Source organism: Manis pentadactyla, chromosome 3 (assembly GCF_030020395.1).
Source record: "Manis pentadactyla isolate mManPen7 chromosome 3, mManPen7.hap1, whole genome shotgun sequence".
NCBI lineage: Eukaryota > Metazoa > Chordata > Mammalia > Pholidota > Manidae > Manis > Manis pentadactyla.
Window position 1 is genome coordinate 21,896,609 of NC_080021.1, and position 15,121 is coordinate 21,911,729.

At 35.6% G+C, this 15,121-nt stretch overlaps 1 protein-coding gene across 1 annotated transcript in view; it reads left to right on the forward strand.

Moving 5' to 3' along the window:
* LOC118907542 (serine/threonine-protein kinase TAO1-like) overlaps positions 1 to 15,121 on the forward strand; it is a 74,149-nt gene that overhangs the window by 26,745 nt on the left and 32,283 nt on the right. Inside the window, exons 11-13 of the mRNA XM_057499325.1 lie at positions 1,400 to 1,603; positions 4,986 to 5,222; positions 13,300 to 13,428. Coding sequence (XP_057355308.1) covers positions 1,400 to 1,603; positions 4,986 to 5,222; positions 13,300 to 13,428 — 570 coding nt within the window. The remainder of the gene's footprint in view (positions 1 to 1,399; positions 1,604 to 4,985; positions 5,223 to 13,299; positions 13,429 to 15,121) is intronic.

The window sequence follows — 15,121 nt, forward strand, 5'->3', positions numbered from 1 at the left end:
TTTTGTGTAATGTTTGATGAATGTTTATCAAGTTGGAAATTTCTTGCTTTTTAAAAAATAAATAAATAAATAAAATAAACATGTGACTTAGCTAAATTTATCCTGGGGGGAAAATTTCCAAGAATTCTTATTCTGTTACTAAGAACACTTCATTCTTTTCAGTTGTGTATAGGGATTCATTCCTCTACACGGTTCTAAAATACTCATTTTGTAGGTGAGTAAAGTAAGGCTCAGGGTGATTAACTAACTTACTGTAGAAGCATATGGGTTCGGATTCATATATTACTCTTGAGACCAAGTTGTTTCCATGTTGCCATGTTTCCAAATTTGCAGTAGAAATGTTACAGAACTTCCTCAAAGGAAAATATAAAGCTTATGATTTGTGGAGCTATCTTTTTTAGTCTAAGTATTTTCTGTTTTCTTCTTTGCTCATGTCCCAATGCCAAAGCTTTGATTCTTTTTTATTGCTTTCTATTGAGAAAGATCCCTGCATTCTGAAAACAGGAGTAGTAGTTACTTTTCTTTTTCATAACACTACATAATTAATAAACTATAAAATAGAAGACTTTCTTACATATGTTTTTTTAGTTCTAACAGTAGTCCCTAGAAAATTGGGGCTATTTTAGGTATATGAAATGCTTTAGTAAAGTGAAATTAATAAAATTCTAATGTCATTAAACATTAGAATAACAGCAACTTTTTAAGGCTGTGGATGTAAGAAAAGATCCTCCATATACCATGGGTCTGTATTTATTATTCTGCTTATCTTAAAGAGGTTTGGTATGGTAAGACTATAATATTGGTGCCCAGATACCAAAGTTTGCCGGGTTTATTGGGAAGAACAGTCTTCTAATTATGATTAAATATATATGCAATTTTTAATTTTACATAAAAATAGATAGGAATTAATATTAAATTACTTAGTGAAGAAGTTTAGGCTAAAGACTATATTCTGAGAAGAAAAGAAATATAAAAGGCTTCAATAAAAAATAACTAAAAGGGATGTTTATAGGATTAAAAAAAAAGGTTGGGGTTTGTTTTCACAATTGGAATCATTGAGAAATGAGCAGCATCTCTGTGTATACCCCATGAGATGTGTAGGAGAAATGGACGTCAAAGTAATGTCAAAAATTTTAGAGAAAAGACTACACTTTGGAAATAACTCTGAATTGATTCACTTTTTCACATAGTTGGTTGGGATTTTTTGGTATTTACTTGGTCATTTTTTTAATCTGTCAGCTAACAACTGATAAACTTTCTGGTGTTGGCAAATACAAGGAATTTCACAAAATAGACCACTAACATTCTGAAGACTGTGTGTGCCAAGCGGTGTGCTAGGTGCTAATAATCAAGAATTCAGGAGATAAAGATATTTGAATCTAATACTCTTTTCCCTCAGGACCAAGATCACGGTGTTGGACAGACAGGAGCAGTGCACAATATTGGAAGTCATCAGTCTGTTCCCCGTATGTGCAACAGGACCAGGAGTCAAAGCGGTGGGGTTGACATTCTTCAGGATGCCTCAGATAACAAGGATGAGCTACACGTGATGGAGGGAATCGAAACAATTACGTATAATGATTCTGCCATCCGTTCAAGACCTGTGAGTATTTGGATTTCAGTGAAAAAATTTCAACTTTGGTAACTAATTTTCCTAGTCTGGTTAGTTTAAGAGTTTGGGTTTTTTTTCTTTGATGTATCAGAAGTTTGGAACATAATTTAAGCAACTTATTTTAAAATGGCAAAAGGCTTTTTAATTCCCAGTTTAATGTCTGCATTTAGGAGACATGTTTTGAGAATGCAAAAAGAATATTTTTTAAATCTTAGGATAAATAAATACCATATAATGTATTATTTGAAGTTACTTAGATGAAAACGAAGGTATTTAAAAATAGTAAGTATACAACATGATATTAATGATAATGCTTGCCTTTGGGACGTGGAGAAAGGTTTAAGGTGGATGATAATGAAAAGTGATTTTTGCGTTTTCCATAATGTTTACATTTTAAAAATAAAACTGGGTGTAATTGTAGAAAATTACAACTTCTCAGTTTAGGAAATGTGGATGTTTGCTACACTTTCTCGTGTCAGATTTTAAATTTTCTTGAAAACATTGGAAGGTCAGGTAACTCCTTTTCACAATTGATAGGAATGCTTCCTTTTTAACTTCACTGCTTTCAGTATTACCAAAAGTTACTTGGCACAATATATATATACACAATGGAATATTATTCAGCTGTGAAAAGGAACGGCATTCTAATATATGCTACAATGTGAGTGAACCTTGAAAAAATGCTAAGTGGTATAAGCCAGACACAACAGGACAAATATTATTAGAATTCCACTTATACAAAATATCAAAAATAGGCAAATTCATAGAAAGTAGATTAGAGGTTGCTAAGGGGCAAGTGGAAGATGAAAAAATACTTTTATTTATTTATTTATTTATTTTATTATTTTGGTGTCTTTAATGTACAGTTACATGAGCAACACTATGGTTACTAGACTCCCCCTATTACCAAGTCCCCACCACATACCCCAGTACAGTCACTGTCCATCAGCATACTAAGATACTAGAAACATGTACATGTCTTTGAACATGATGTTTTAATTTCTGTGACAAATACATAGGATAAAATGGCTGAGTCATAGGGCATATGTATGTTTGACTTTCATAAGTAACATACAGGTATTTTATCTCAGATATGTCCTGCAAATATTTTTTCTCCAGCTGTGATAAATTAAAATGTTTAGTTTTAAAATCCAATTCAAACAACCCACTAAAAATGAGTAAAGACCATGAAAAAGCTAAAAACTTCGCCTCTAAAAGCAGAAATAAGACAAGGATGCCTACTCAGAACACTTTTATTCAACAGAGTATTGGAACTCCTAGCTGCATTATCAGGCAAGAAAAAGAAATAAAACGCACCCACACTGGTAAGGAAGAAGTGAAATTGTCATTGTTTGGAGATGACCTGATACTACATAAAAAAAGCCCTAAAGACTCCACCAAAAACCTATTCAAATTAATATATAAACTATACCTCAATTTTTAAAAATGTGTTAAAAACTTGAATAGACATTTATCCAAAAATAGATACAAATGGCCAACCGCACATGAAAAAATCCTCAATATAATTAGTCATTAGGGTAACGCAAATCAAAACTACAATGAGTACCACCTTACAGCCACTAGGATGGCCAGCTATTTTTTGGTTGTTGTTGGTAAGGTATCATTGATATACAATCTTATGAAGGTTTCACATGAGCAACACTGGTTACTACATTCACCCATACTATTGAGTTCCCACCTAACACCCCATTGAAGTCACTGTCCATTAGTGTAGTAAGATGCTATAGAATCACTGCTTGTCTTCTCTGTGCTATTACAGCCTTCCCCGTCTCCCCCCTCTACACTATGTGTACTAATCATAGTGCCCCTTAGTCCTCTTCTCCCTCCCTTCCCACCCACCCTTCCCACCCCTTTCCCTTTGGTAACTGCTAGTCCCTTCTTGGACTCTGTGAGTCTGCTGCTGTTTTGTTAGATAGCTAGCTATTAAAAGAGGAAAACAAAAACAAAGATGGAAAATAACAACTAGGGAGCACGTGGAGAAATTGGAACTCCTGCTGTATATTGCTGGTAAGAATGTAAAATGTCAGCTGCTGTGGTAAACAGTTGATGATTTCTCAAAAAGTTAAACATAGCGTTTCCCCGTGACTCAGCAATTCTACTCCTGGATATATACCCAAAACAATTGAAAGCAGGTACTTAAACAAATGCGTATACACAATGTTCATAAAAGCAGTATTCACAAAAGCCAAAAGGTGGAAACAACACAGAGGTCCAGCAACAAATAAATGGATAAACAAATGAGGGTATGTGCATACACTGGAATATTATTCAGCTATAAAAAGAAACGAAGTACTGTTACATCCTATACAATGTGGATGAACCTTGGAAACATGCTAGGTGAAAGAAGCCAGACACAACAGGTCACGTGTTATATGAAACATCCAAAATAGGTAAATCCATAGACAGAAAATAGATTGGTGGTTACCAGAAGGGGAGATTAGGGAGCAACTGCTTAAAACATACAGGGTTTTCTTCTGAAGTATTATATATGTTTTGTAACTAGATATGAGCAATCTTGCAGAACATCATGAATATACTAAATACTACTGAATTGTTTACTTTAAGTGATTAATCATACATTATGTGAATTTTGTCTCTAAGAATCCAGTTTGTACATTTTTTCTTTACAATGGGGCAGTGGTTGCAGAATATCATGAATATATTAAATGCTACTGAATTGTTCACTTTAAATGATTAATCTTACATTATCTGAATTTTGCCTCTATTCGAGAATCCAGTTTGTACATTTTTTTCATTATAATCAGTGTTTTTTGTTTCCTACCCAAGAAATATTTGCTGACCCCAAGGTCATGACAATATTCTGTGTATTCCTCTGCTCTGTGATTCTGGATTTTAGGTTTAGGTCAAGTGACTCTTTTCAAATTAATTTCTGTGTATAGCATGATTAAGCATTTATTTATTTTGAATACAGAGAACCAGTTGTTACAGCAGGATTTGTTAAAAACACTTTCCTTTCCTCTTTGAATTAACTTGACTTTTTGGTAGCAAATCAATTGACTGAATATATGTGGGTCTGTTTCCAGATTTTACTGTGTTCCTTTGCTCTATTCAGCCTGTCCTTATACCAATACCACACTGTTTTGATTACTGAAGTTTACATCTACCAACTTTTCATACCCCCTCAAAATTTTGGCTATTCTAGGTCCTTTACATTCACATTTAAATTTTAGAACCAGCTAGCTTGTCTGCTTTTTCAGATGAAATTTTATTAGAAGCTGTTGACTGGGATCTTAAACATGAATTACCTACTTAGTTGATAGTAGACTGGTCTAAGATGGTTTTGAAAGAAAAAGTTTTGCTTTACTTCATTCTTTCCTCTCCATTGTTGTAGGTTACAAGGGAAATGCCAGAACATGAGCAGGAAACTCAGCTCAGATTACAAATGTCTGGCTGTAAGAGAATGATGCAGCAACATCAGAAACAGCTCATGAATGTGGAAAAGAAGTTTAAGGCTAAGATGGATGAGCACCGTCTCAGATTAGAGAAAGATCTTGTAACTCAGCGTAACACCTTTGCTGCAAAAATGAAGCAACTTATCAAGAAACATCAGGCTGCGGTGGAAAAACAGGTAGCTGACCAGTCTTACTAATGTGTTTATTCTCACTTGTGACTATTTCAAAATTAACCAAGATGGCATTTTGATGTTAGGGTATCTGTTCCCCAGAATTAGCAAGTCAACTGGGGAAAGGGAGAAATATTTATATAATAAGTAAAATATCAAGTGCTGAGTCAGGAACCAGTAGATATGGAATTATATCCTGATAACTTGATAGTTTTATCATGTAACAGTGGTTAAAGTCAGGTAGATCAGATTAAAGATGATGACGTGAGAGGTGAGACAGAGGCCTCCTCCCAAAGCCACATATAATATGAAAATATTGTTAATACTAACCCTAAAAGATCAACAGGAAAGAAGGCAGCACCAGACTGCTTACACCTGGAGAAAAGAACAGACCTCAAAAAATGTAACATACCAAAGCCGTGATCTGGGGGAACCCATGCTCTTCTCCCACCCCAGCTCACTGGCAGAAGGAAGAGAAATGGAGTGGAGATGGGGTGGAGGCCTAGGACCGCTGAACACCCAGCCCTGGAGATCTGCTGTGGGAGCAAGAACCTATATTGCATGGTGCTCAAGATTAGTGGGGTTGGAAAGTTAAGACAAGAGGAATACTTGCACAGACTGAGATTCCAGCTGTTATGGAAAACAGGGATTCACATCCGGATGCTCTGGGACAAAAGAAAGGCAGGCAGTATGAGAGACTTCCTAACAGTGAGAGGGCTACTAAATGGGCAAGGATTGCACAGGGCTTGCTGCTCAGGAAAAAGGATAGGTAGACAAAATTGTCCAGGTGCACTCTGCCCTTTTCGTATTATATTCGTATTATATGAAATATTCGTATTATAGGGGTATCAGAAGAAGAACTTCTCAAGAACTTCAGGCAGTCCATCCCCCCGGCTGGCTATACAGCTCTGAGGCCTTCGACCATGAAATGCAGCTTGCTGCAACTTCCAGCAGGCTGACACTGGCTTACAAACCAGCTGCCCCGTCCTGGTGTCAATCCATCCAGAGGGAGGTCCTGCCTACAGCAGCTACAAATGCAAGGCATAGAGGGTTACACCTGTGTGTTCGGCTGACTAGTCTGTCTGTGGACAAATGCACAGTAGCCAGGAAGCAGGAAACAGCTCTTCCCAACCCCCAGTCACCAGCACCGCTCCTGCTGAGACCCTGACATTGCTCCATGGGCTAAGTAACTCCAGGGAGTATGCCTTCAGGGTCCTAGAGGGTGATACATAAAAATATGAAATGCCAAAGGAAACTGGTTCAACCCAAAATCCCCAAAACACCAGAAAGAGGTCAAGTGAAAATGAACTCATCAATCTTCCTAAAAGAGATTTTTTTAAAATCATAAACACATCCATGTAGGTACAGCAAAATACTCAAGAATGCAGGAACAAATCCAGAACAGAGATCCATTCATTACGGAATACAATGTGGGGATTTAAAAGCAGATTAGATATGGTGGAGGAGATGATAAATGAAAAAAAATTGAAGAAGAGGAATGCAAAGAAGCTGAGGCACAGAAAAAAGATCTCTAGGAATGAAAGAATATTGAGAGAACTGTGTGACCATTCCAACCGGAGCAATATTCGTATTACAGGGGTATCAGAAGAAGAAGAGAGAGGAAAAGGGAAAGTGTCTTTGAGGAGGTAATTGCTGAAAACTTTCCCAATCTGAGGAAGGAGATAGTCTCTCAGGCCATGGAGGTGCACAGATCTCCCAACACAAGGGACCCAAGGAAGACAACACCAAAACATATAATAATTAAAATGGCAAAGTTCAAGGATAAAGACAAAATATTAAAAGAAGCCAGAGAGAGAGAAAAGATCACATGCAGAGGAAAACCCATCAGGCTATCATCAGACTTCTCAGCAGAAAACTTACAGGCCAGAAAGGAGTGGCATGATATATTTAATGCAATGAGGCAGAAGCAAGAATACACTACCTGGAAAGATTATCATTTAATGTTGAAGGAGGGATCAAACAATTTCCAGATAAGCCAAAGCTGAGAGTATTTACCTCCCACAAACTGTTTCTGCAGTGTATCTTGGATAGACTGCTATAGATGGAAGAGTTCCTAAGGCTAAATAGCTGTCACCAGAGGTAATAAAACCACATTAAAAAAGCAGAACAATTAATTACTAAGCAAATGCAAAATTAAATCAACTATCCCAAAGTAGGTTAAGGGATAGACAAAGAGTACAGAATATGATACTTAATATATAAACAATGGAGGAGGAAGAAAAAGGAGGAGAAAAAATGAATCTTTATATTGTGTTTGTAATAGCACACTAAGTGGGCTTAGACTCTTAGATAGTAAGGAAGGTTCCCTTGAACCTTTGGTAACCATGAATCTAAAGCCTGCAATGGCAATAAGTACATCCCTATTGATAATCACCCTAAATGTAAATGGACTGAATGCACCAATCAAAAGACACAGGGCAATAGAATGGATGAAAAAGCATGACCCATCTATATGCCACTGAAAAGAGACTCACCTCAAACCCAAAGACATACACAGACTAAAAGTGAAAGGATAGAGAAAGATATTTCATGAAAACAATAGGGAGAAAAAAGCAGGAGTTACAGTACTTGTATCAGACAATGTGGACTTCAAAACAAAGAAAGCCACAAGAGCAAAGGAGGACATTACATAATGATAAAGGGGTCAGTCCAACAAGAGGATTTAACCATTATAAATATCTATGCACCGAAGACAGGAGCACCTACATATGTGAAACAAATACTAACAGAATTGAACATGGAAATAGAATGCAATGCATTCATTTTAGGAGACTTCAACACACCACTCACTCCAAAGTACAGATCAACCAGACAGAAAATAAGTAATTAAACAGAGGCACTGAACAACACATTAGAACAGATGGACCTAACAGATATCTACAGAATGCTCCACCCAAAAGCTGCAGGGTACACATTCTTCTCAGGTGCACATGGAACATTTTCAAGAATAGATTATATACTAGACTACAAAAAAGAATGTCAGTAAATACAAAAATATTGAAATTGAACCAACCAGCTTCTCAGACCACAAAGGTATGAAACTAGAAATAAATTACTTAAAGAAAATGAAAAGACCCACAAACCCATGGAGGTTTAACAACATGCTCCTAAATAATCAATGGATCAATGACCAAATAAAAACAGATCAAGCAATGCAAAATCTGTGGGATGCAGCTAGGGCTGTGCTAAGAGGGAAGTATATTGCAATACAGGCCTGCCTCAGGAAAGAAGAAAAATCCGATATGAACAGTCTAAACTCACAATTAACAAAACTAGAAAAAGCAGAACAAATGAGGCCCAAAGTCAGTAGAAGATGGACATAATAAAGATCAGAGCAGGCTTAAATAAAATCGAGAAGAATAAAACAATAGAATCAATGAGAGCAGGAGCTGGTTCTTTGAGAAAATAAGCAAAATAGAAAACCCCTAGCCAGACTTATCAAGAAAAAAAGAGTGTCTAGAAATGAGAAAGGAAAAATCACTATGGGCACTACGGAAATACAAAGAATTATTAGAGAATACAGTGAAAAATTGTATGCTAAGAAAGTTGATAACCCAGAAGGGATGAACAACTTTCAAGAAAAGTACAACCTTCCTTGGCAGACCCAGAAAGCAACAGAAAATCTGAACAGATCAATTACCTGCAGCAAAACTGAATTGGTAATAAAAATCTACCTAAAAATAGAACTCTTGGACCAGATGGCTTCACTGCTGAATTTTATCAGACATTTAGTGAAGACCTAATACCCATCCTCCTTAAAGCTTTCTAAAAAGTAGACAAGGAGGGAATACTTCCACCCTCATTCTATGAGGCCAGCATCACTCTAATCCCAAAATTGGGCAAATACACCACAAAAAAAGAAAATTATAGACCAATATCTCTGGTGAACATAGGCGCAAAAACACTCAACAAAATCATAGTAAAAAATATATCAAACAGATCATCTATCATGATCAAGTACGATTTATTCCAGGGATGAAAGGATGGTACAACATTTGAAAATCCATCAGCATCATCCACCACATTAACTAAAATAAGGACAAAAAGCACATGATCATCTCCATAGAAGCTGAAAAAGAACTCGACAAAATTCAACATCCATTCATGGTAAAAAATCTCAACAAAATGAGTATAGAGGGCAAGTACCTCAACATAGTAAAGGCCATATATGACAAACCCAAAGCCAACATCATACTTAACAGTGAGAAGCTGAAGGCTTTTCCTCTAAGTCGGGAACAAGAGAATGATGCCCACTCTTTCCACTTTTATTCAACATAGTACTAGTGGTCCTAGCCACAGCAATCAGACAACACAAAGAAATAAAAGGCATCCAGATTGGTAAAGAAGAAGTTAAACTGTCACTGTTTGCAGATGACATGATATTATACATAAAAAATCTTAAAAAATCCACCCCTAAACTACTAGTACTAAGAACTGAATTCAGCAAAGTGGCAGGATACAAAATTAATACACAGAAATCTCTTGAATTCCTATACACTAATGATGAACTAGCAGAAAGAGAAATCAGGAAAACAATTCCATTCACAATTGCATCAGAAAGAATAAAATACCTAGGGATAAACCTAACGAAGGAAGTGAAAGACCTATACACTGAAAACTACAAGACATTCAAGAAAAAGAAGATACCAATAAATGGAAATAACATCCCTTGCTCATGGATAGGAAGAATTAATATTGTGAAAATGGCTATCCTGCCTGAAGCAATCTACCGATTCAGTGCAATCCCTATCGAAATGCCAACAGCATTTTTCAGTGAACTAGATCAAATAGTTCTAAAATTCACATGGAACCACGGAAGACCCCAAATAGCCAAAGCAATCATGAGTAGGAATAATAAAGCAGGGGGTGGATTATGCTCCCCAACTTCAACCTCTACTGCAAAGGCAATTTGGTACTGGCACAAGAAACGACCCAAAGACCAGTGGAACAGGCTAGGGATCCCAGATATAAACCCAAGCAAATGTGGTTAATTAATATACCATAATGGAGCCATGGACATACAATGGGGAAATGGCAGCATCTTCAACATCTGGTGTTGGCAAAACTGGACAGCTACATGCAAGAGAATGAAACTGAATTATTGCCTAACCCCATACACAAAAGTAAATTCAAAATGGATCAAAGACCTGAATGTAAGTCATGAAACCATAAAACTCTTAGAAGACAACATATGCAAAATCTCTTGAATATAAACATGAGCAACTTTTTCCTGGACGCATCTCCTTGGGCAAGGGAAACAAAAGCAAAAATGAACAAATGGGACTACATCAAGCTTCTGTACAGCAAAAGACACCATCAGCAGAACAAAAAGACATCGTACAGTATGGGAGAATATATTTGTAAACAACATATCCGACAAGTGATTAACATCCAAAAATAAATAAAGTGTTCACATGCCTCAACACCCAAAAAGCAAATGACCCAATTAAAAAATGGTCACAGGATATGAACAGATGCTTCTCCAAAGAAGAAATTCAGATGGCCAAGAGGCACTTGAAAAGATGCTCCATATCACTAATTATCAGGGAAATGCAAATTAAAAGCACAATGAGATATCACCTCACACCATTTAGCATGGCCAACATCGAAAAGACTAGGAACAACAAATGGTGGCTAGAATGCCGAGGAAGTTTATCCCTCCTACACTGCTGGTGGGAATGTAAACTAGTTCAACCATTGTGGATAGCAATTTGGAGGTTCCTCAGAAAACTAAAAATAGAAATTCCATTTGACCCGCGAATTCCACTCCTAGGAATTTGCCCAGAGAAAAAAGTTGTCAGATTCAAGAAGACAGATGCACCCCTATGTTTATCACAGCACTATTTACAATAGCCAAGATATGGAAGCAACCTACGTGTCCATCAGTAGATGAATGGATAAAGAAGAAGTTGTACATATGCACAATGGAATACTATTCAGCCATAAGAAAGAAACAAATCCTACCATTTGCAGCAACATGGATGTAGCTAGACGGTATTATGCTCAGTGAAATAAGTTAGGGAGAGAAAGACAAGTACTAAATGATTTCCCTCATTTGTGGAGTATAAAAACGAAGCAAAACTGAAGGAACAAAGCAGCAGACTCACAAACTCCAAGAAGGAACTAGCGGTTACCAAAGGGGAGGGGTGCGGGAGGGCGGTTGGGGAGGGAGGGAGAAGGGCATTGAGGGCTATTATGATCAGTACACATGGTGTTGGGGGGATCATGGGGACAGTGTAGCACAGAAAAGACATGTAGTGATATGGCATCTTACAACACTGATGGGCAGTGACTGCAATGGGGTATGGAAGGAACTCGATGATATATGTGGGTGAATGTAGTAACCACATTATTTTTCATGTGAAACCATCATAAGAGTGTATATCAATGATACCTTAATGAAAAAAAGTCATTAAGTATTCTGTTCTAGGCCTTGGGTACTTTGGTTATCTGAGAAGTTTGATAAATCAGTTAGTAGCTGATTTAGGTGTCAAAAAAACATTCATCATTCTCTATGTACTTTTTGGAAACCTTAAATTTATAGTAGCATTTTTATATCAGAAGAATTGAAGAGTACTGTAATATACAGAGAATGTTAAATTAAGAGGAATTAAGAGGGTTTCAGATTCAGATTTAGCCCATTTGTTTACTACAAATAAGTATCATTCTACTGTATGATAAAGGTGCATTTTTTAGGAGTCTTTTGTGAAAACTGGTTTCTAATTTCCTAGGTGTCCCATTAGTTTGAATTTATTTTGATAATCACAGTTGTCAAGTAAAATGTAAACTTCTCAATAAATTTATACCATATCTTCAAATATGTCTGGCTAGTCTGCCCTGGGGCATTTATAGCTACCCTGTTCACCCTTCCCTGCAAAAAAAAGAAGAATCACTCTCTCACAGGAACAGAGAATTTAGCAAAATGATTTCTGGTGTAAATGAATATTTGATTTTGAAATAATTTGGTGAAAGAATGTAGAAATATTTAGAATCCTGTTTGGTGTTATACTTTCTTGAATACTTTGTAAAGAGGTAGATACTAACATTTTTAGGAAAGGAATTCATGAAACACGATGTACAATATGATTTTAGATTTGTTTTATATATTTATATCAATATCTATACATGCCTAGAAAAAATTAGGAAGGGTATGCACCAAAATATTTGTATTGGTCATCTCTGGGTGGTAAAATCATGCAAGATTTTTCTTCTTTGTGTTTTTCTGTATTTCCTAAATGTTCTACAATGAATATGTATAGTTCACCCTTGAATAACATATGTTTGAACTGCACAGGCCCATTTATACACATATTTTTTTTTCAATAAAGGTCTTGGAAAATGTTTTGGGAGACAGTTTAAAAGGTCATTTTCTTATTTCTAGCTTTCTTTGTTGTAAGAATACAGTATAGAATTTATACAACATACAGAATATGTGTGAATATCTGTTCATGTTGTCAGTAAGGCTGCCAGTCAGCAGTATGCTTTTAGTAGTTAAGTTTTTGGGGAATGAAAAGTTATAGGTGGATTTTTTTACTCTGTTGGGAGTCAGCACCCATAATCCCCACGTTGTTTAAGGGTCAACTATTGCATGTATCATCAGAAATAAAATAATAATATACAGGTATTTAATATTTAACATTTTCATATTATTTAAAATACAAATTAAAAGTCAGGGTTTAATTTGAAGATGAACGTATTACATTGTTAATACACAAGTCAAACTAGATAAAAGGTCATAACTTAATTACATTTGTTTTGTTTTATTAGTGGGGAGGGTCGGGCAGCATACTCCACTTAAATGGGGGAAAAAAGGTGAAAACACTGACCCTGTAAAGATCAGCATTTTAAAGATGAGTTCCATTTTAGTGGTTCTCTGAAATTCAAATCATAAGGATGCTGAGTAATACTTGTTAATAATTTGTTGGATATTCTTGTTTTGGTAATGATTATACTGATTTTATATTCTTAGGTGGGAGGAAATATCCTTGCTAATGTGTATTAAACTGCTGCTTTGAAGCTTATCTACTTAGCTAATTTGATCCGTTTAAAAATTTTCCTGTAGGCTAAAGTGATGTGCAGCAAGGTGAAAAAATTTCAGCAGCATATCCAGGATGAGCAGAAGAAAGAACTGAATAGCCTTTTGAAGTCCCAGAAGAGAGAATACAAACTTCGAAAGGAACAGCTTAAGGAGGTGTTTACTTTATAAAAATTTTCAAGCCACTTACCTGCTTACTGATTATATCCAATATTGATCTACTCATAGAACCATTAAGATAAATTTTTCTTTTGTTTGTGGCCACTAACAATATATCAGTTTAAGTGAGGACATTGATTATAACCTATTACTTTTCAATGGCTGAGATCCTCAGTTGAGTGGGATCTAAAAAGAGTGGTCTCTTGAAAATGTGAATTATTTTATAAAGCTATTATTTATAGTAGCTTTCTAAGCACTTCTTAAGTAATTGAGTCACTAGAAATAAAAAGATTTTAGCTGTGAGAAAGAGCCATGCATCTCTTCCTTTAAAAGTAAATCATACCTTCTTACTTTGGGCTCAGATTACAATAATTTGTTCTTATTCTGATTTTAACACAGAAGAAGGATAAGAGGCATTTCTTCTCATCCCATTTTCTTTAATAGGAAAGCATGCTAATTATGTCTTTATGGCTACAGGATTTCATGTGTGTTTGCCCTTTATGTGCTGCTTTCTTGAACCTATTTTTATCGCAGTTCTAGTCTAACTGTGAGGAAAGCCATGTTGTCCTAAGGCAATTTCTGAAAGGGGATTATTACTCAGGATAGTGGTCAGGACAGGAAAATGATATGTGTCAACTATAGCATATTTATTATATTGCAGAGAATATAAACCAGCCATCTTTTGTAGGTATAAGATGATTTTTCAGAGACTATTGACCTTATGGTTCTTCACCTGTTATTCAAGAAAGAAACCAATTCTTTATTACTTTTGTGGATAAGATACTCAAACACATAAATATAAAAAGCATATAAACTTGTAGTTCTCAACTGAAGGATGTCAATGAGAAGACAGAGATAATATAGGCGTATACACAAAGAATCATTTGACTATGTTTTTCAAAATCTTTTGCCAAGGAAATTCCCCATCCACCAAGACTTCCCCAGTTTACACCCTCTTTTACAGACTGATGGACTGAAATTTTTAGTCCATGTAATTAATTATTAGCACACAGATAAATTAATCTTGATAAAATAACCATAATCTCTTTGGTATAGTGCTTTTTTGTGTGTAGGAATTTGACCTATAATTAGACATATAAGTCTTATTAAGGACATTGGTGGCACAAAGCCTTGCTATATATACCCTGCCGAGTGAGGTTCATTGATAAGATTTTTCCAACTTTAAAGAATATAACCTGCTATGTATTCCCATTACTGTAATCTAAAAGCTAAACTCAATACTAGAACATGGGATTTGAAAAGATGATAAATAGGATTCCCAACTGTACATAAATATCCAACAAAATGCAGTTCTATAGTTGTTTTCTAGTGAAATCAGGTTTTAGTTTTATAAATGAATATGTTGTTTTAGATAATCCTTTAAGTATATAATTCATAGTCTAACTAATAAGTCCATTTTCTTTTCGAAGGTAGTTTTGTGTCTGTGTATGTCTGCATGTGCGTGTGTGTTCATTTAGAATAATTATTATTAGTATAGAGGAAGGGACATACTATAGTCTTAGTGGATGGGAAATTTCCTTGGCCAAAAATTCTGAAAAACATAGCCAAGTGATTCTTTCTGTATATGCCTGTATTATCCCTGTCTTCTCATTGACATCCTTAAGTTGAGAACTACAAGCATATGTGCTTTTTATTTTTATGTGTTTGAATATCTTATCAATGAAGGTAA